Below are 19,239 nucleotides of genomic sequence, written 5' to 3'. Positions count from 1 at the left end.
ACATGGAGGTTTAGGCTCCTGTCCGTGTTGGTGATGATGTGGTGGTGTCTTTTGCACAGTCGGATCTTGATCAGTTGTCAGTGGGTACCTATGGAGGGGTAAGGCTCTGCAAACTGGTTGCTGTTTCCTCTGTGATTGAGCATGGAGTGACGCCTCTTTACAAATACATAACGCTGTGATTTATTTGCTCAAATTTAATCACTGAATGGACTTAAATGGGTTCCTGCTATTATGACTAATTCAGTCCATTCAGTCAATGTTTGTGTCTGTATGGCATTTTCAATAGCGGTATTGATAGATAATCCGGATATAGTGTGTGTGTGCGAGTGTGATCGTAGTCATTGTTTGTGTGCCGTTTACCACTGAGTGCCCAGTGTGACTCCATTGTGCCTGCGTGCGTGTGTGTGTGTGCATGCATGAATATGTTGCTGGGTTGTCCACATACCTTTCTGTGGTCAGCAGGGCCTTTGAGCAGAATGCCGGGCATGCTGGTTTTGGCGGAGTTAGTGCAGAGTTCACTTTCACTCCTTCCCTCTCTCTTCTCTCCCGTCGTCTAAGGCCTCCCCCTCCTCACGCTCGCACAAGAAGTCAAAGAAAAAGAAGAAACATAAACACAAAGACAGAGATGTATGTAAAGCATCAGACAGACCTGTGCAGGCCGGTGCACACATCAGCTCAGTGTTTTTTCAGTGGTTTGCTTGTTTTCTGTCCACAGAGTAATGGCTACGATGACGATAACAGTGTCACATCCTGCCGGGTTAGTACTGTGTGTTCTATAGAAGCTTCATGGCTCTGTTACCTGCATGCATACTTGGAGAATTGGACCTACGGCTGTGTGTGCTTTGTCCACTTGTGATCCATGTCACTGAGTTGATTCTACATAGAAATGTGTTTTTTCTTGCTGCTGCTCTTTGGAACTCAATCACTTGATAAATACTTTAAAAATTCTGTCAAAATGAGTTAACTTCATGACTATGAGTTTTTATACAAGAATACAAGATGACAAGAAGAGTACAAGAAATGAAAGGAGACAATGAGGCCCAGTCAGAAGCCCAGTCAAAATATAAACAAAAGAGGCAGTGGCTTCTGTCTTTCTTCATTTATGATTGATTACTTTGTAAAGCTGCATCTTCGTGGATCTCACTGTCTGTCTAATGGTCCAACTATTTAAAACCTGAACCTAAACACAACCAGTCTGGATTTGTGTGGCGAGATTAGAGCAAAACATGGGCAACGACAAATCACTTACTTTGCCAAACATCACCCGTCGTCAATAACGCAGCGTCTGACGTGTCACGAGGGCAAACGCGTAAAGAGACGAATGTGTTTGAGCTCGAGCGTACGTTTGTGACCTGTGCCTCTCCGACTCTCAGAGCTCCAGACTGAGTGACGACAGCCGAGTGTCTCGCTCCTCCAGACTGGACCTGCAGCCGGTAAGTGGCGCTGCGGTGCTCTGTGGCGTGTGTTTCTACGCGTAACTAAATAACTTCTTCAGGGTCTTAGTGAATGTAATGAGGCATGTACCATAGCAGTGGAGCACTAATCTGTTCTCTCTAATCCAGATGTTTTGTGTGTTCCTGATACTCATTCTAAATTATTTTTGCATGCATTTAGAGCCCTTTGCTGTTGACTTGATGATCTACCTGGCAGATTTTTCATCATTTTGGCATGAACCTGAGTGGATTTTCCATTGTAGAGGTTTGGACTTTCATAGGCAGACACAGCCATCGGACAGTAGCTGAGCGGACATTTATTTGTATGCAGATGTCATGACTCTGTGGTTTGTGCTTGTTTGCTCGTCCTTGAGTGAGTTTAAGTGCTTCACACACGCGTGGAATGAATACAGTGATAAGCAGCATGAGTCACTGGTTTGCTGAAGCACCGGGTGACTTTGTGAAAGTAGAGGATGTGGTGTCTGAGCTTCCTGTCCTTTTCAACCCTCCATCTCACCTCCCCCCTTCCCTTGGACTGTTCCACTTTGGTCCCGTCTCTCTCTCTCTTCAGGCATCTTACGGAGCCTCTGACTTGTACAGCCTGAATGGCGCATCCGCCTCCAGAAACCAGGGTTCAACTTTTAATGGGTACCAGGTCCGTACACAGAAAAATGACTTAAGACACAAATGAATACAAATCAGAAGACCCCACAATGCACCTGGAGGTGTCGGGTTCAAGCAAAAAGCAATAAATTGACCTCTCTGTGGAGGCGAACACCAAACTCCTACAGGCATCAGTAAACTTTAGTCTCTCTCAGTTCTGTAATCTATATTTATAACAGAAGAAGAATACTCCCAACCTGCTGTTGTATGTTGTAAACAACTGTTTTACTTCCCTCTGGATCATCTGTTGCAGCTCCCCACGCCGCTCAGTCAGATCACCATGCAGTACTATCGTAGGGTTGGTTCCCTTCATTGATCCTGACCTCTGACCCACTGTTACTTGATCACACTGTGAACTGATGCTGGTCCTTATCATGCTTATTCACCGGTGTTGTCACGAGCACCTGAAAGTGAATCTTACACATGCATTCATATCTGCTGCATCACTTTAAACTCACCATGACTGGCAAAAGGTTAGATGATGTGTGTTGGACTCATCACTGCTTCTTCAGGCGGCTGAACATTTCACTTTTGAAGAGAAGCTTGTGTCACACGCTGAAGGCATGTATCAGTTTTGACTCGCCACAGACCAGAAAAAGCATCTAATCGTGTGTGTGTGTGTGTGTGTGTGTGTGTGTGTGTGTGTGTGTGTGTGTGTGTGTGTGTGTGTGTGTGTGTGTGTGTGTGTGTGTGTGTGTGTGTGTGTGTGTGTGTGTGTGTGTGTGTGTGTGTGTGTGTGTGTGTGTGTGTGTGTGTGTGTGTGTGTCGTGCGCAGAGCTCCTTATATGAAGACAGCGTATGCAGTGCGTCTAGGCGAGTCACTGGATTGAGCGCCAACGTAAGATTTCTTGGAATTATGGCTTTGTTTGATTTTGATGTGTTCAAGTGTGGCGGCTTGGTACGAAAAGTTTGCGTGTGTGTCTTCCTTCATGTTTATTAATCCAAATCTAAACTCTCCTGAATGCTAATACTGATAATTAGTTGAACAGAAGGCAGTAATCATGGAACGTAGGGTCCTGATCACCTGAAGTTAATGTGATGCAACAAAGGCCCACACACACAATATACAATAACTCCGCAATAACAGAACGTTTGTGTTTTCTAGTGACTTTGGCTCAAAGTCCTACCTGCCAAAGTATGCATGTAGTATAAAACTATTTTATCCTTAAAGGCATTCAAAGAACAACTGTTGGAGAAGGTTAGACCATATTTTATTAGCGATTAATGCAGAAATCCATGTCATCGTCTTGTGTAGCAGTGTGTTTTTGGTGCATCATGTGAATTGGTTTAACTCTTTGAATGGAATTGGTGTGTGTTGTTGGCATGTTTTGGTGTGGTTGGTGTGAATACGAGCCTGATGGTGGAACGAAGCAGTGACGGTGTATCTCCTCCACAGCCTTTAGAGTACAGTAGCTATCGCACCTCCGGCTCCAGAGTTTCCTCCAGAGCAGGCTCGGCCCGAGCCAGCCCAGTGGTGAGCTCTCTGTCTCTCTCTCGCTTACTGTCTGTTTCGGTCTCTCTTTCTGTCTCTGTCTCTCTGTCTCTCTCTCTCTGTCATTATCACATATCAAACACAGTGGTCTATGCTCATGCATTCTTTATTAGAAACATCATGTAATTTGGCCTAATAAAAACAGATGTTGTATAACAATGAATTTAGATTCTTTGCATAGATTTAGCCTAATGTCAGATTAAGATGACCCGATTCCTCTTGGCACCTCTGTGTGTATTTGGAGTGACGGGCATGTTTCTTGTTCTCTTTCACCCCCTGGTGGTGGATGTAGGATAACAGCAGCTCTGTTGCCAGTTTTCTGAGGAGTGCAGCGAACAGCAGCAACCTCCCCAGAGACCTGGACGATGTGACTATTCCAGACTTTTCTGATGTGAGCGGGTTTGCGTTGCTCAAGGCGACAGCTGTGTTGTCCCGTCGGCCTCTGGTTTGAACGCTTTGTCTGACTTTGGTGACTAACGTGAGCCTGTTTGGTATGTGTGGTACAGAGTAAAAGTGGATAGTGTGCTGATGTGTGCTGTATTTTAATGTGTGTGTGTGTGTATGTTGTGGCCTATTGAATGTTGACGATTCAAAGGCAGATTTCATTCTTCCTGGAGTTGCTCCATGTTTGAGTTTGGGCTTGGATGGACTCATCATGATGAATCTAAACACGACCGTGCCACCTCAGGGTGCTGACTCTCCTCCCTCAGGCATTACATCATGTGTTCTCATTGTGTTCTTCTTTGTTCTTCTTCTCAACAGGTGGAGGACAGAGATTATGTGGAGAAGGTGAGTGGGTCAGGTAAACAAATGCTACAGTCTGTATCAAAGTCACAAACAAGTATTCATATACTGGCAGAGAAGCCCTAGTTCACAGTAGCCCGGGTTTTGTGACTACTTAAAATGACACTGACTTTTTTCTTTCTCCCTTAGGGATCTCGAGCAGCTTCTGCTTTAACGGCAACCACCCTCACCTCCTTAGGCGGCTCGTCCTCCCGGAGAGGAAGTGGTGACACAGCTATAACTTTAGACCCAGAGACCTCCACTCGTGAAATCAAGGTAAATTGTTAAAGTGCGGCGCTGTGTCGCAGCAGCAACACAGGAAACGGCAAAAACACACCAGAAATAATAGCAAACGAAGTGGGAAATAAAAGGACAAGGAGAACATTTCCCTGAAGGATCATGGCCAACTACCACCAGAAAATAAATGTACTGTAGTAGAACGTGCATTCTGTCCCTCTGAGATGTAAAGTACTATCTCCTAAAGTGGAAATATTTGATTAACGGCACATAAATATTGTACGTGAGCATTGTTCTTCAATCAGTTTACCTCCGTCGACTGAATATAAACAGTGAGGTGATTGTTCCTTTGTTTTCCAGCTCTATAAAGCTTTCAGTTGTCTCAAACGTGCTTGTCAAATAATCTGCTCGCTTGACTAGAAATGCAGATTTCCTCGCTCTGTGCCTCCACGCCATTTCAGTTCTTTCTACAAGCGTCTCTGTTCCTGTCCATTGCTCTGTGAACGTTCTGCGTCACCTTTTCTGTTTGTTTGTTTTTTTGACGCCGTCACACCACGCTTCTCTGCTCACCCTTCCTGCACTCTTCACCCCAGGAAATTCATGAGCTGAAGGATCAGATTCAAGATGTGGAGTCAAAGTACACGCAGAACCTTAAAGAAGTCAAGGTATAAGTTTGAGTCCACTCCAGACTGGCTGTTAACGCTCATGGGTTTGCTGTGCCTTAACTGCTCTAGTTCTTGGGTATCAAAGACTTAAGGACGCGTCTCTATGAGAAGTACCTGATACAAATCAACAAACCAACTATGATGAACAATAATAAGTGAATAGCTCTGTATGCTTCTCTTAAACTGGTGCATTTTAAGCTCTCCTGCATTAACTCCGCACGTTGCTTCTTCATTGTTTGTTTGTGATAAGCCTCAATTTTACCTTAAACATACCTCAGTGTTGGCTGTCAAATCCAGTAAAAATAAAGTAGATGGACAACCAATAATTGTTGTAGATTTCATTGTACCTTGTCTTTTGTGCTCATCTTCATCCATCTGCTTTTGTGAACCAGTAATATGCTGATTAGATGGTGACACACTAAGTTAGGCAGGTTTGTCTCCTCTCTGAATCCTGATTAGGACACACTAACAGAAGTGGAGGAGAAATACCGTAAAGCCATGGTGTCCAACGCTCAGCTGGACAACGAGAAGAGCAACCTGATGTACCAGGTAGACACGCTGAAGGATTCGCTCATGGAGCTGGAGGAGCTGCTGTCCGAGTCACGCCGGGATTACGACGAGAAACTCAAGGTTGTGAAACCTCTCGGTAACTTTTAAACGATCAGGCAAAAAAGGGGGATTTGATAGATATCCGAACACGAGACAACACCATTAAGATCTGGCTTGATTTTGACCAATCAAATCCGTGACTATCGCTGTCTGTTGTTCCTCACAGGAGTGTGACCGAGAAAAGCACGCCCACACTGTGCTGCAGTTCCAGTTCAGCGACATGAAGGAGACGCTAAAACAAAGCGAAGAGCTGCTAAATGTGAGTACAGGTGGGGGGTGGGGCTGGCAGGTTTGCGCATGTGAATGTGTGAAACCAAGCGAGAGATGGAGGGGAAAAATCATCAACCAACCACCTCTCAGTGAGCTTCCTGTGAGGGAGTGCTGCAGAATTCCTAGCTTTCCTCTTCTGCTCCCTTAACTGCTTGTTCTTTCTTTCTGTATCACACCTTTTCCTTCTTCTTCCTGCTCTTCAGGATATCCGTCAGCTGCGTATGAAGCAGGACGGTTTTGTTAGAGAAATAGCCGACCTGCAGGAGACGGTGGAGTGGAAGGATAAAAAAATTGGGGTACGGCCACTGAGCCCCAACAGTTCTGCTGCAGTTTGCCTTCAAAGTCTAATATCTCCTCTGCGTTGACCTCACATGACTTTTACCTTCTTTTTCACTTCCTTCACACAACTTCTCCATCTCTGCTGCTTTTTCGCAATCATTTCTGGGGGTTCCTCTCAGGCCTTAGAGCGACAGAAAGAATATACAGATGCAATACGAATTGAGCGAGATGAGCTCAGAGAAGAGGTGGTCAATCTGAAAGATATTCTAAAGGTATTGAGTCAATGTGTGAAACAGCTATTTCCATCTGTCAGTCATGTGAATAAGGTTGAATGAGAGAAACAATGGATACTTGATCAATCAAACTAAAACTTAATTATTGTATAGATCTGATGCTTGCTGTCTTATTTTGTCCAGAAACATGGAATCGTGTTGGGACCTGATCTGAGCATAAATGGGGAAATCGTTGAGGCAGAAGGGGAAGGATCCTCTAGCGGAGACCCGGCGGCTCGGACGGCTCAGGTTTCTCAAACGTCCCCGACAGAAGGGAACAGCATGCTAGGTAAAACACGGACTTAAGACTGGACTAAACAAATCTCTTTCCTCATGCATGGCTCATCATAAAACGTCAGACTTCATTCCAAAATGCCTTCGATCAACCCTGAAAACTGTCATTGCAGCGACTCAACCGTTGATAAATTCAATAAAAGACTTCATGATTTTGAGAAGTTTGCTTACAATTGTGTTTACAATATGTGCCAGTGTTTCCGTAGATATTTTGGAGTGAAGTCTGAAGTATTTCGTCTTGTGTCACTGATATGCTCTGACCGCCTCAGCATCATCTTTTGCACGTCTTTCCTTTAGAAACTTCACCTTACAGCTCACCTTCCAAACTTTTCATTACTAACCGTTCTGCTTTTGAACTCACACGTTCAAATTGTGTGTTAATGTGGGTGTTCTTTGTGTGACTTTGTACGGACTGGATTGAATGTAGGTGTGAAAGGTTTTAGTGTTTCTAAGCGTGTTCATTTTAGTGGCAGATAGAACGTGTTCAGAATCATGGTGTACTTGGGCTATAACATGCATTGAATTGTTGCACAAGCATTGATGTGCTTTGAGATTATGCTTATGGACAACTAGAACGTCAAATCAAATTTGTTTAAAAGTTGTTCACAACCTCTACGGTTATTTCAAAGACTCGTGCAGGTCTGCTCCCTCTGTTGCATTGATGCTTTCAAGATCAAGGACTTCATGTTGGTGATCTTCTCTTCCTGCGTTCCTCCTCCTCCTCTTCTTCTTCCTCTTCTGCTTTCCTTGGGCCTCATCCTTGTCTCTCTCTCTGGCTGCTGAATCAGTCGTATGTGTTCTGTCTTATCTCCACCTCAGCCGCTGCTGCTTTCCTGGTGATGGGGATTAAGTTTACAGATTATAAGAATCAATCTTAAGTCCTCTATCACTGTTTGCTCTTCATGGTCTCCCAGGCAACACACAAGACACTCAGTTGAGAAGTAACGGGGAGGAAGAGCTGGATCCAGAGCAGCATCAAGAAATGCTCGAGGACATTACAGCGAGTCCCTCGATCTCTGATGCACCCTGTAATGTGGATATCGTGTCCACACTGGAAACATCTCAGGAAGAACCACAGACATTAACCACAGTGGAAAACGCTGCTGTAGGAAGTGGCCCCAGCGAGGACTTGGAAGTTAAAATTGATGCAGAAAATATATTAGTTTCTTGTGCTGATGTTCAGGAAGCTGTAGCAAGTCCTGGGGAAAATGATGCAGAGATAGAAAATCTTGTAAGGGAAGATCTGGGAGGAGAAACTAGCCAAGATTTAGGCGAAATGGGTACTGAAGAAGTTAGTCCAGATGTTTCAGAAACAGTTCGCATTGAAACTAGTGATGATATGAGACAAATGTGTAGCAAGCTTTCTGAAGACCAATTAGAGAGGTTAGAAGATGTTGAAGGAAGCAAATTAGCTCCGAAGGACATAGATTCGTGCCCACAGCAAGAGGCTAACGAGAACATTTTGAACAAAATGGCTCCTGATGATCCAACTCCAACCGTATCAAACGCTGAACCCGAGCCCGAGCTTGTTGACGAGGCAGAGAATGATGAGGTAGAGGAAACGTCAAGCAAAAGCCAGCCTCAGGGTGCTGCTGCTTCTTCGGGCAAAAAGAAGAAGAGGAAGAGGAGGGGCAAGAAGAAAGGAGGGGGTCAGGAGGATAAGAAGGAACCAAAGGATGCTAAGGTGGAAAGTGCGACAGAGACCAAAAGCAACAAACCAGAGAAAGATTTAGAAATGGCTGTAAGTGATAAGATGCTGGTGGTAGAAGCTGAGGTTAGTGGTCCCTACATTCTGAAGGAATTGGGGACAGAGCAAGTTGAGATTGGACAGGACAAGCAGCACGTTTTGGAAGTAGAAGAAGTAGTTGGAGGAAAGCTCACTGAAATGCTTCCGTCTGTTGAAACTCTGAGAACAGATGGTGTTGAGGTTGAGCAAGACTTGATTTTAGAATCTGAGAAAGTGGAACCAGAGTCTGTAATGAGTCCTGATCCAGAGTCCAACCACAGTACATCTGATCTTACTGAGAACTCCAAAAATCCAGAGGTCACAAATGACCCCGACAGAGATGCAACAGACATCTTAGCCGACAGTGACTCCAAGCATATCGAATCAGGAATAGCAGATAGTGGAGGAGATGAAATAGTTGAGGCTGTTATCCGATTGGAAGGCACAGATAAAAACCTTGAAATCAGCTGCGAAACCACAAACGGCAGCTCAAAAACTGAAGTGAAACCACACGAACCAAACAGTGTTGATGTGGCTCCTGAATACACAAAGGATTCTGATGATGAAGCTATGGTGCTGGTAGCTCCATCGCACACTGAGAGCTTCACTGAGCGTCCAGAGAGCTCCTCTGGCTCAGAGTCCAAACAATATGCAACCGCAAACTCGGACGTCAATGCTGAGATCGAAGTTTCTGCCGCAGCTGCTGAGGAGGTCATCGAGATGGTTGACGATGAGGAAGATGAAGGTGTAGAGATGGACCAAGAATTCTTTTGTGGTGGTGTCACCTCTTCTAATGATGAGATAAAAGAAGATGAGACAAGTGACCAGGAACTCGAAGATTTAGTTCAGCTAGACAGTTCCTTAGTGCCACTCCAGGCAGTGGCCGGAAAAACTGACGGGGGTGATGAAGCAGCAAACTTTTTGGAGCCAGTTGCCCAAACTGATGGAGTGGATGATATATCTTGCACTGAAGTACAAACCCCCACGTTGCAGTTTGTAGATCAGAGTCTCAAACTAAATGCTGAAGCTTCTTTGGAAATGGAAGAAAGCGATACCGTCGAGAGGGTAGAGATGAATCCCTCACAGGAAGCCCCAGGGATTTGTTCCTTGAGGGAGCAGGACTGTGGTGATGAAAACGCAGCAGGTGTAGAAGATCTTCAACTTGTGGAAGGTTCCATATCGCTTTGTCCTCCAGCAAACCAACAGCCTGAATCCAGCATAGACGAGCCAGAGAATAATGACTCATCTCAGCCCATGCAGGAGGACAGTGGTGAAGAGGACAATGACGACGATGAAGGACAGTCGTTTGATTTTGATGACATGGACGCAGGTGTAGCCATGAATCTCCCTTTAAATTCAGCACACGAGGAAGTTGAGGTGGTATCATGCGACGACGCAGAGCCACAGCAGAGAGCGCAAGACGAGCCAGGTGAGGGCGACAAGGAGAACAGCACAGATGACGAGGGAATCACTTTGGTAGACACGACAGAGTTAGGTCATGTCTTTGAAGAGGACCAACCTCCTTCAGCAGAAGAGAAAACCGGCGGCTCTGAAAATGAGGAGAAGGAAAATATGTGTGAACAACAAAAAACCGAGGAGGCCGAAGCGAGTGTGAGGGACATTTTAGAAGGAGAAGTGGAAGGAGTTGAGAACGCAGTAGAGTTGGGCGCCGTAGAAGGAAGCGGGGCTGAGAATGTGGACCAGGCGATGGCTTTACCAGTAGATAAGGGCGTAGATGCTGTCAAGATGGACCTGCAGAGTGAAGCTCTGGATTCTCAGAAAGCAGAGGAGCAAGCGGGCGGCAGCAGGGCAGAGCCTCGGGCAAGGAAAGACTCCAAAAAGAACGGCAAGAAAGGGAAAGGCAAAGGCAAAGAGGACTGTTTGACCTCTTAGTCCAGTTTAATCGGCCCTACTTATACATATCAGCACTTTCACTTAAATCATACTTCATGTACTGTACCGTTATTCTTAATGAGATAAGTACCCAGATACACAAACATACATTTGTTTTTAGGTAAAATGTGCATAAATGAAACTTGTTTTGGAGCGATTCTTATGTCAAATGTTATGCATGACTGGATTTTACTATCGGCCTGTTTACTGTACTTGGTATGTTGGATAAAGTTTAGTTTGTACTTGATTGGATAAAGTTTATTTTGTAATTGATGCGTTAAGCTGCTTGTAAGGTTTGGTGGATATTTGTTAGTTATTGTTGCTCTGCTAAGGCCTCTGAAAACCCCAATCTACCGATCATTCCACCATTCACACTGTGTCTCCAATCCGCCAAAAATTGCGAATTGTTCATTCTGATGTGTGTTGCTCGTGTTCTTTTCACACTTACTCTTCATTGGTACAGCTCCTTGTGTTTTTGTAGCCCTGTCTACAGAGATGTAAAAACTCTTGAGGGCTGAGAAAGTGAGATAAAGCTGCATTGTTGTTGTTTTTTTGCACGTAATGTAAAGGTTTGTTACAGTGCGTGACAATAAATGCCTTGCTGTTGCCTCTAAAATGTGGGTCTAAATTGCATGTATGACATCACCATCATGGAAAGACCATTTTCAGCTGATAAAACCCTTAGAGACCTTCCAGTTCTCTGCGTAGAGGTTCCTCTCTCTGTAGTGTTTTATAGGCTGAGTTTAGCTTTTAGCTTAGCGCTGACCTGTTCTCATGCACAGTTACAGCATGCTAACTTTCCCCTCACGTCACACTCCATCACCGTCGTGCGGATGCCTGCTCGTTGCATGCATCATCCTCCCACCCTGACCCAGCCCCTCCCCTCCAGCTCCTCGGTTCCTCCCATCCTTGGTATGTTCACCCTTTTTTGTCAGTATGAACTGCGGAAGTTGTGTTTGTTTTTACTAGTAAAGTATCATTGCGCAGCATGACTCCACAACTGCATTTTTGATAAATTGCAATGATGAAAATGTGAAATTATACTGCCAGAAATATGAATTTTTTCTTAAATGCTTTGTGTTTGTACTTTACAGAAATCCGCCTGAGGAAATTGGTGGATGAGCGTGAAAAAATGATAGAGCAGGTGAGTTCATGCTGCGTCCTTTACACCAGTCACTGTTGACCATGGTTACCAGCTATCGTGACAACTAAAATCCGAAGCAAAAAAGCACATCTAAGCAGGACTGGCTATGTTTTTGCTGCGGTGTGTTTGTTTGTGTTTGCAGGATATCTGGAAAAGGTATTAACAGAGCTTAAACATTTGGTCTTGAGCTAAGAAACAGCTGATTTGTTTTTGAGGTGGCTCCAGATTGTTTGTTTGTCTGTCTGTCTGATAGATAGTCAATCTAAAAGTTATGGATTAGAATCTTAAGAAATTCCCTGGAGAGTTGAGCCTCTATGAACAAGTAATGATCCTGATTGTTATGGATGAACGAGTGGCTTCAAAGATCTGTGGGTTTGTATTCAAACGTGTTAATGTACAGTCAATAGAAAGCCATGTGTTTGGGTGTTAGTGGTGCACATTCTTTTTTCATAGATGGGTCCATAGTTGAGCTTCTTTGAGCTTGTGAATGTGAGTGTCATATAGTCTTACACAACAGACTGAACAATGGAGTGTGTTGTTCATCATCTGAATGGATCCATGAACAGGTGAAGAAACTAAAGGCCCAGCTGGAACAGAAGACGCAGAGGAACAGCACAGAGAGCAACTCCAGCCCAGATGGTGAAGTTTTAGAGAACGGCACGGATCCAAACATGCCAGAAACACAGCGTATGTGCATCCGTCGTCATTTCAGTATTTTCTGCTGTTGTGTGTCGCATAGCTGAAGAAATTGTTTCTTCTAAATCTGTCCAGGAGACGCCAACAGACAGATGAGTGAATTGAAGTTCAAATTGGTGAAGGCGGAGCAAGAAGTCAACGCCTTAGAACAAAACGTGAGCTGAGAAAACCCACCGGAATGCAAAGTGGCTGTAAAGTCTTGATAGTAATCTCACTTAACTTTGCTATGGTTTCCAGGTGACCAGACTCGAGGGTCAGGTGACTCGCTACAAGTCTGCAGCGGAGAACGCAGAGAAGGTTGAAGATGAGCTGAAGGCGGAGAAACGCAAGCTACAGCGAGAGGTATGGGGGCAGTTTCTTGTTATAAATTATTAAACGGTATTGTGTTGCAGGTCTGGCTCAGTTGCAATATCGTCTTTCTCTCATGAAAACAGCTACGATCAGCACTGGACAAGAGCGACGAGCTCGAGTCGAACAACAGCCATCTATCTAAAAGACTGGAGAAGATGAAGTCTAGTCGCGGTATGGCACAGACTCCATAGCAACAACCTCTCACAGATCCCCGCTTCCCTGCCCGGCACGAGCCGACCGCATAACAAACCGCCATCAAGAAAAGTAGATACAATAAACATAACGGATAAATGTAAAACAAAAAAAAAGAAAAAACACAACGTGCCATTTCTTCATTTTTGCCCGAAGAGAACTCCATGTTGACCCACAGAGCTCCTCCTGAAGCAGATTGTGTGCCTAGTTGTTTTTGTGGATCCACTGGAGTTCTGACGGAGGTTGATGGTCCACATGCAGAGTGCCGGGACCCAACGGCAGTGAGAGGACTTGGTCGTTTGACTTCTCAGGCAAATGTCGCACTGCTGTCTTTCCAGAAGTTTCCGCTGCCTCATATCAAAGATATAACATGTTTGCCTTGCTTATGTGGAGCACCAAGAAATCTAATGAAAGAACGTCTAAGCTCAGCGCATCAAACAGGACCCCCGTCCAAGACTTCACTGCGTTCAATCTTCATGCCTGAGAGGACATGGTTACTTTTGTGAACGAAAGAGCAAATCTGTATCTTCTTTCTCTGCTTGCTTTCATTTTTTTCTGTTCAAGTTGTTTCAAAAATCAAATGTGTGGCTGTGTATGTCAGTCTAGGGTTTGCTTCCAACACAACGGGGGGGAAAGCACTTTGTGTCACTCACTTTTGGATGTAAGCTCCTTTTATTTAGCCAGTAGACTCAAGTTAAGTAAGCAGTTATTTGAATGTGCAGGTTGAACAGTGGAGGTGTGACATCGCCTCAGCTTGACCTAAAGTGTGTAACCTCCCTCCCAGGAAGCTGCAGCAGCACCTCCGGGCTTATTTCTGCTGCATATTATTAAGTCACTGGTTGACTGTTGTGAACACACGTAGTTGCTAAGGCTTTACTGAAGAGAATTGCGATTTGACGTGTACACACGGTGGAGATGCTGCTTTGCTTTACTGTTTACAAAGCTTTAAATGTCTGTAAGGAGACTTACAGGACTGTAATCTGTGCAATAAAGTTTCAGTGGACAGACGGGCGTTTCAGTCCTGGGCGAGGAATTTGTGTGAACACGAATCTTCCAGTGTTTCTTTGGGTTCATTTGCAGATGATTTCATGATTCTGCTGCTTCCATCACCACCTCAGACAATTTATGATCAAAGGCAAAATTGTAACATTTCAACAATACTGTAATGTTAATGTTAAATGCTCATATTCGGTTGTTTATTTTCCATAAGTCCACATTGAAAAACTGTGATCGTGATGAAGGAAGTGAGGGATGAGGCTGTTTGGTTTTTGCCGGCACATAGTTTTATTCTAATATTCGTGTAAAACAATCAATGCTTTGTAATTTCTAATACACGTGCCTGGCGATTCCTTGGCGTCGTGCCAGTTGTCCTCAACAAAAGCTTAGGACTAAGGGACTCTGGCCAGCAGAGGGAGACACTCACATACCGTTTCCCATACCTTTAGTCACCCTGGGCAGGAAAGTTTGCGGAAATTTTCATGTAATCTGTAATTTAAGACTGTGGAATGTATAGACATGACAGAGATCATGTTTGTTACTCCGCATTTCTTAAGCGTCACCCAGGTTTGGATGACCTGTCGGAGTCCTCTGGCACAGCTGAGCAGTATGTCCGTTTTTGAATTCGCTGAATCATACGCCGACCGTAGAAATCTCGATAATCAGGCGGGAGTTCATCCAGAGTGTGTATAACCCTCTCCAGGGCTTGAAGGGCCCGAGCTGCGGCCAGAGGGTCTTTATTCCCGTAGGGATCCTTCTTGTCATAACTCTCTGCAGGCAAATGGCGCCAGAAGACGTTCACACCCACACCAAACTGCAGTGCCAGAGTGTTATGAAACCACAGAGCTGGAAAAAGAAATGCAGGATCAGGACTTCTACGCATAATATGATCACGTCTTGAAACTGTGTCTTACTGGTGTTTAATATGGCAGGACATAAACATTGTATGTCCAGAAGCATTTGGCCTACTGTAAGACTTTCTGTCTCAATATCAAAATGCTGAAAGCGGATGTATTTTATCAATGTTACTAAGGCTCTTTCAGTTTTGTATTGCCTAGCAATAGGGATTGACGGAACATAATGTCCCGAGTTTGGTACAAGAAACACAGAAATATGTCTAGAAATGATTGGCATTGAGATTCTTCAGTGGATATCATCTTACCAGGAATAAAAAGCAGATCTCCAGGCTCCAGCACACACTCGTATCGCTTTGCCTTCACAAACTCTGGAAACTGTTTCAAATCTGGAGAGTCGATGTCAAGGACTTCTGATTTATCACCTGATGGGTTAAATTAGCGATGAAGGAATCAGTATATTAAGCTATGTTGGACACAACAAGAGACAGTCCCATTCATACCAGGAAACGCAATAAAAATATAGATAAGATATTTAACCTGATCATGACATTAAGATCTAAATGCCAGCATCTTTTTAGCATCTTACCTGACAGGTAGAGGTGCAATGCATCCTGGGGGCTGTAGAGAACCACTCGTTTCCTCCCTGTCACCTGAGCCAGCAGGTTATCCATCACCTGAGAGAATGAAAAATTTACACTGGAGAAAAAGGTGAGAGGGTCGGGCCTGTTACTGAAAATATGATCAACTTGTTTGGAACCTGTCATTTGCTGTTAGATATCGATAATAGCCTGGTTTCTCACAGTTTGGGTCAGCCTGCTATACTTCAATACTTTACCACACTCACATCATAGTGTGTCCATAGCTGCAGACCACAAGAGCTGATGCGGAAGACGCTGGAGAAAAATTGATGGGGTTCAAAGTACTGAGGGATATGAAAATCTTCTGCCAAGTTGGGAAACTGTTTGCTCAGATCAGCAGGCTCCTGCAAGAGATCAAATACTACTGATGCTGTGACAGCTGCTCTACTTTACTGAAATGCCAATGACATTTAGTTTAGATTTAATATGATCATAGAGTCACACATCCTCAACTGCAGATTAAGAATGTAAGAGTCTTCCACATACCTTTCGGACGTCCTCTCCAAGTGAGCGGAGATAGTAGCTCTCATCCTGAGATAAACCGGACCACACCCGGGATCAGACCAAAGAAGATTTGAATAATAAAATAAATTAAGTATATAGTACGAGAGACCCAAACTTACTTACCTCACACAGGAAGAAGTTTGAGTGTTTGCTCTCAGATGCCCTTTTTATAAAGTCATTAAAAGGCAGAGTCCTGTGAGGAATGAGAGGAAGATGAGAAATCTACAAAGAAGCAATATCAATATGTGTGTGTGTGTGTGAAGAGGTAAAGAGGCTCACTTGTATACAAAGTTTTTGCGAAGGAAGTCCATCTTTGGCACCGTAGACACATGGACCTTCACTTCCTTGTCTCCTCCTTTCTGTGCAAGAAAGTCAACACTCCATCTCTCCACACACGGTCCAAGATTCACACCTCTCAGGACCACTGGCCTTCGCTGTAAAACATGACCTCCTGAGACCTGGACATTTATTTTGTATGCATTTTTAACTTCTCCATGCTACTTGGGATTAGTGGGATCTAATAAGTGTGAACCAAAAAATGTGAAGCGTGTGTTCATATGTGTACTACATACAAACACAAAGAGTAGAAAACATTTCTTCCCGTCTGCTTTGTTTCCTAGCGACCCAAAGTGGCACAATGATGTATAAGGTAAAAGGAAGGAAAAATGTAATGTCCATATGTGAGGACGTCACGTCTCAGTAGGATATACATATAAATCTAACTGCAGCAATAACAGTAACAATGATCAAATGTATTTATATTTCTGATCAGACAGGTCATTGTAGTAATCTAGGTGTAATGCAAAAAGGACCAAAATAAAAGATTTAAAATAAATCCAGAGTGCTCACCACATGGGACCACATACACACACATACAAAAACACACCGCTGTAGCTGCCCTAGTAGTATTGTGTGTCATCTCCAGAAAATGCGAAACAGCTAGTTTGACTACAAATAGTGCTGCTGCACTGCTGTGACCCACATCTGATCTTAATGGGACACTAACTTTTATACGGTGATGATACAAGCTAATTTCTACAGACACAAAAGTGTGAAATTGTGATAATGTTGCCCAAAGGGATTTAGTTTTAATAAATGAATCAGCAGTGACCCTAAACTACAGAGGGTGGGAGAGGCTTGTAAGGCAAAATTGAGAGGTTTCACTGAGATTTGAAATCGAATCGCTGCATTCAAAATCCAGAGTGCTAACCATTACACCACGGAACCACGCGCGAGGGATTGCATAATAAGGTCAGCTCCAATAGCATATTTCCCTCTGCGTACATGATACATATCTGGATACCAACAAAAACCCGTACATTTGAGGAACGAAGTCAACAACTGAGTATTTTTACTACAGATCGACAGAGCGGACCTATATTTCCAGAATTCAGAAAGGCATTTTGCCGAAGCTACCTTCTAGGCACAGAGAAACGTTGAAGTATCTGCTTGTTGATCTTACCTCGGGATAAACCTCTCGCCGAAATTTTTTTATGTCCACTTCTGTGACAATCGGCACGGTTACTTTTTCTTGGTGCTCCATTTAACATGTTTTGGTTTGGGAAACCGAATGTCGAGCACGTAAACCTCGCAAGCGCTGTTCAGATGTTCGTATTTAATGAGTATCCATGTCAAGTGGTACCATTACCGCGAATAGAGTTGTCTTTGTGAATGCCTTCCCGCCATTAAGAAAATAAAATGTAGTTAACTATAAATCAACAACCTATAAAGAGTATATGGACATCATTTGCAGAAATTAGTTGAACTAATCGAATTTATTATTTTGAACATAGACTTTGTAATTACTGACGTTTTCAGAAATTTGGCAAATAGCGACGCATTCAGCCTGAAGTCACCAGTTAGCACGGGCATCTGTTAATACCTTACACCCCCCACCAATCAGCGTCATTGGGTGTCGCATTGTTTACCTTCCCCACAGAAGCAGACTAATGAGAAAAATGGGGGGCGAATTCAAAGTAAAAACAGACTTTCGTTTCAAAGGTTATCATTCATACGTATCAGACGAATGATCACCACACCCACAATAACAGTGTTTAAGAGTGTAGATACAATGTTTGTCTGCTTGTTCCTTACCGGAAGATGCAGCTAGAGACATGTTTATGTTTTACTTCATGACTGAACAACAGCTCGTTTTTCAGCATTAGAAAACTACATCTCATGGGGTTGTGATAGCGGGTCTGTAGCTTTCTTTCTGCAGTGCAAACAGCGTAGCGTGGTCAATGAGGACGTTTGATTCACTCCTGCAGGCTTTCTGCCATGTTTCCACACTGCTGTCACAGTGTCAGTTTCAGGCCCTGGAAGGCCTCGGCAATAGACACAAGTATGGAAATGTAGTGACCCGTGAAGAAAAAAGCAAACATCAATCAATGTAATTTTCAAATACATTTTTAGAACAAACACGCAGCATTAACTGAAAAGTACCAAGCTGGAGATGAACGTAAAAAGGCTGAGGAGAGCAAATATAATTACAAGAAGATCACAAGGAATATTAAAATAAAAAGAATAATTTACTAAAATATCAGAGATACTATTCTTGAACTTCAAAAACAGACTTTAAATTGCTTAGAAAATTAGAGCCTCTCAAGAGTTGATCAAGTCCAGTGTGGGCTAGAGGTCAATACTTTTGCCTCACAGCTCCTATGTTTGGAGTTATGTGCCGACAGTTTTCTTTCAGTTTTTGCCCCCGATAATTTCATAAATGCAACAAACGATAGTTATTTTATTATCCATAGTATAAATATATATAAAACTTTAGATACTGTGTTATCTAAATTTTATCTGCTTTTCAGTTTTGGGTCAGTTGTTGTGTTGGGTCCGCTACTCTAAACAGTGCGACCCCGGTGGACAAATTAGGAATAGCAGTTTGTTTAATTGAAAATTTGCAGTTAATGTAATTTTCACACTTTGTAAAGTCATCCCAGTATGTTTGACACCCCTGGTGTGAATGCTTCAGCACTTGGTGTTAGCCTGCCTAGTGTCGTTTTAGAGGATCCACTGCTTTCTGACACCCACCTCTCTTTGCTGGAGAAATGTTACACATCTTTCTGTCATCCTTACAGCTCATTTGGGAAGCTTGAGGAAAAGTGTGACCTGCTGCAATCAAGTTACAAGAAGGCTCCCTCTGCAGATAATGACGAGATCATACGCAATTCCAGGAGACGTGGAAATCTACTATGATGATAATGGTGCGAATGAGGTGGACTAATTTGGAAGACAAACACATG

At 43.6% G+C, this 19,239-nt stretch overlaps 2 protein-coding genes across 4 annotated transcripts in view; one reads left to right on the top strand and one right to left on the bottom strand.

Moving 5' to 3' along the window:
• Nucleotides 1–14,004, top strand: part of lrrfip1a (leucine rich repeat (in FLII) interacting protein 1a) — a 30,961-nt gene extending 16,957 nt beyond the window's left edge. Inside the window, exons 7-27 of one of the 3 annotated variants that reach the window (XM_076156108.1) lie at nucleotides 60–98; nucleotides 559–627; nucleotides 716–770; nucleotides 1,333–1,433; nucleotides 2,005–2,088; nucleotides 2,872–2,903; nucleotides 3,468–3,570; nucleotides 3,881–3,979; nucleotides 4,351–4,377; nucleotides 4,522–4,647; nucleotides 5,202–5,273; nucleotides 5,733–5,903; nucleotides 6,049–6,141; nucleotides 6,356–6,448; nucleotides 6,611–6,703; nucleotides 6,848–6,992; nucleotides 11,711–11,760; nucleotides 12,327–12,447; nucleotides 12,532–12,611; nucleotides 12,694–12,798; nucleotides 12,891–14,004. In XM_076156108.1, coding sequence (XP_076012223.1) covers nucleotides 60–98; nucleotides 559–627; nucleotides 716–770; nucleotides 1,333–1,433; nucleotides 2,005–2,088; nucleotides 2,872–2,903; nucleotides 3,468–3,570; nucleotides 3,881–3,979; nucleotides 4,351–4,377; nucleotides 4,522–4,647; nucleotides 5,202–5,273; nucleotides 5,733–5,903; nucleotides 6,049–6,141; nucleotides 6,356–6,448; nucleotides 6,611–6,703; nucleotides 6,848–6,992; nucleotides 11,711–11,760; nucleotides 12,327–12,447; nucleotides 12,532–12,611; nucleotides 12,694–12,798; nucleotides 12,891–12,998 — 1,866 coding nt within the window. In that variant the 3' untranslated portion in view covers nucleotides 12,999–14,004. Of the gene's footprint in view, nucleotides 1–59; nucleotides 99–558; nucleotides 628–715; nucleotides 771–1,332; nucleotides 1,434–2,004; nucleotides 2,089–2,871; nucleotides 2,904–3,467; nucleotides 3,571–3,880; nucleotides 3,980–4,350; nucleotides 4,378–4,521; nucleotides 4,648–5,201; nucleotides 5,274–5,732; nucleotides 5,904–6,048; nucleotides 6,142–6,355; nucleotides 6,449–6,610; nucleotides 6,704–6,847; nucleotides 6,993–7,911; nucleotides 11,233–11,710; nucleotides 11,761–12,326; nucleotides 12,448–12,531; nucleotides 12,612–12,693; nucleotides 12,799–12,890 lie in introns of those variants that run through there. The other 2 variants (XM_076156092.1, XM_076156101.1) reach the window with 2 other exon arrangements.
• A 21-nt stretch (nucleotides 14,005–14,025) lies between these two features.
• On the bottom strand, nucleotides 14,026–17,659 carry tyw5 (tRNA-yW synthesizing protein 5). The gene is made up of 8 exons (XM_076156120.1): nucleotides 17,457–17,659; nucleotides 16,274–16,428; nucleotides 16,118–16,187; nucleotides 15,977–16,021; nucleotides 15,697–15,834; nucleotides 15,439–15,526; nucleotides 15,158–15,274; nucleotides 14,026–14,841 (listed from the first exon to the last, which is right to left on the bottom strand). The coding sequence occupies exons 1-8, from the start codon at nucleotides 17,535–17,537 to the stop codon at nucleotides 14,555–14,557; spliced, it is 981 nt and encodes a 326-aa protein (XP_076012235.1). The 5' UTR covers nucleotides 17,538–17,659; the 3' UTR covers nucleotides 14,026–14,554.
• Between the last annotated feature and the right edge of the window lie 1,580 nt (nucleotides 17,660–19,239).

Source organism: Genypterus blacodes, unplaced genomic scaffold (genome assembly GCF_046128005.1).
Source record: "Genypterus blacodes isolate CSIRO-AG114 ecotype Tasmania unplaced genomic scaffold, CSIRO-AGI_Gbla_v1 ptg000008l_1, whole genome shotgun sequence".
NCBI lineage: Eukaryota > Metazoa > Chordata > Actinopteri > Ophidiiformes > Ophidiidae > Genypterus > Genypterus blacodes.
The sequence above is the reverse complement of the archived record's forward strand: the minus strand, read 5'-3'. Positions and strand labels throughout refer to the sequence as shown.

Coding starts and splice junctions, on each gene's coding strand:
- tyw5 (XM_076156120.1), bottom strand. CDS start 17,537: ATGGAGCACCAAGAAAAAGTAACCGTGCCGATTGTCACAGAAGTGGAC. Junction 15,275..15,438: donor ATTGCACCTCTACCTGTCAG/GTAAGATGCTAA, acceptor TTAACCCATCAG/GTGATAAATCAGAAGTCCTT. Junction 14,842..15,157: donor AGATCTGCTTTTTATTCCTG/GTAAGATGATAT, acceptor TTCTTTTTCCAG/CTCTGTGGTTTCATAACACT.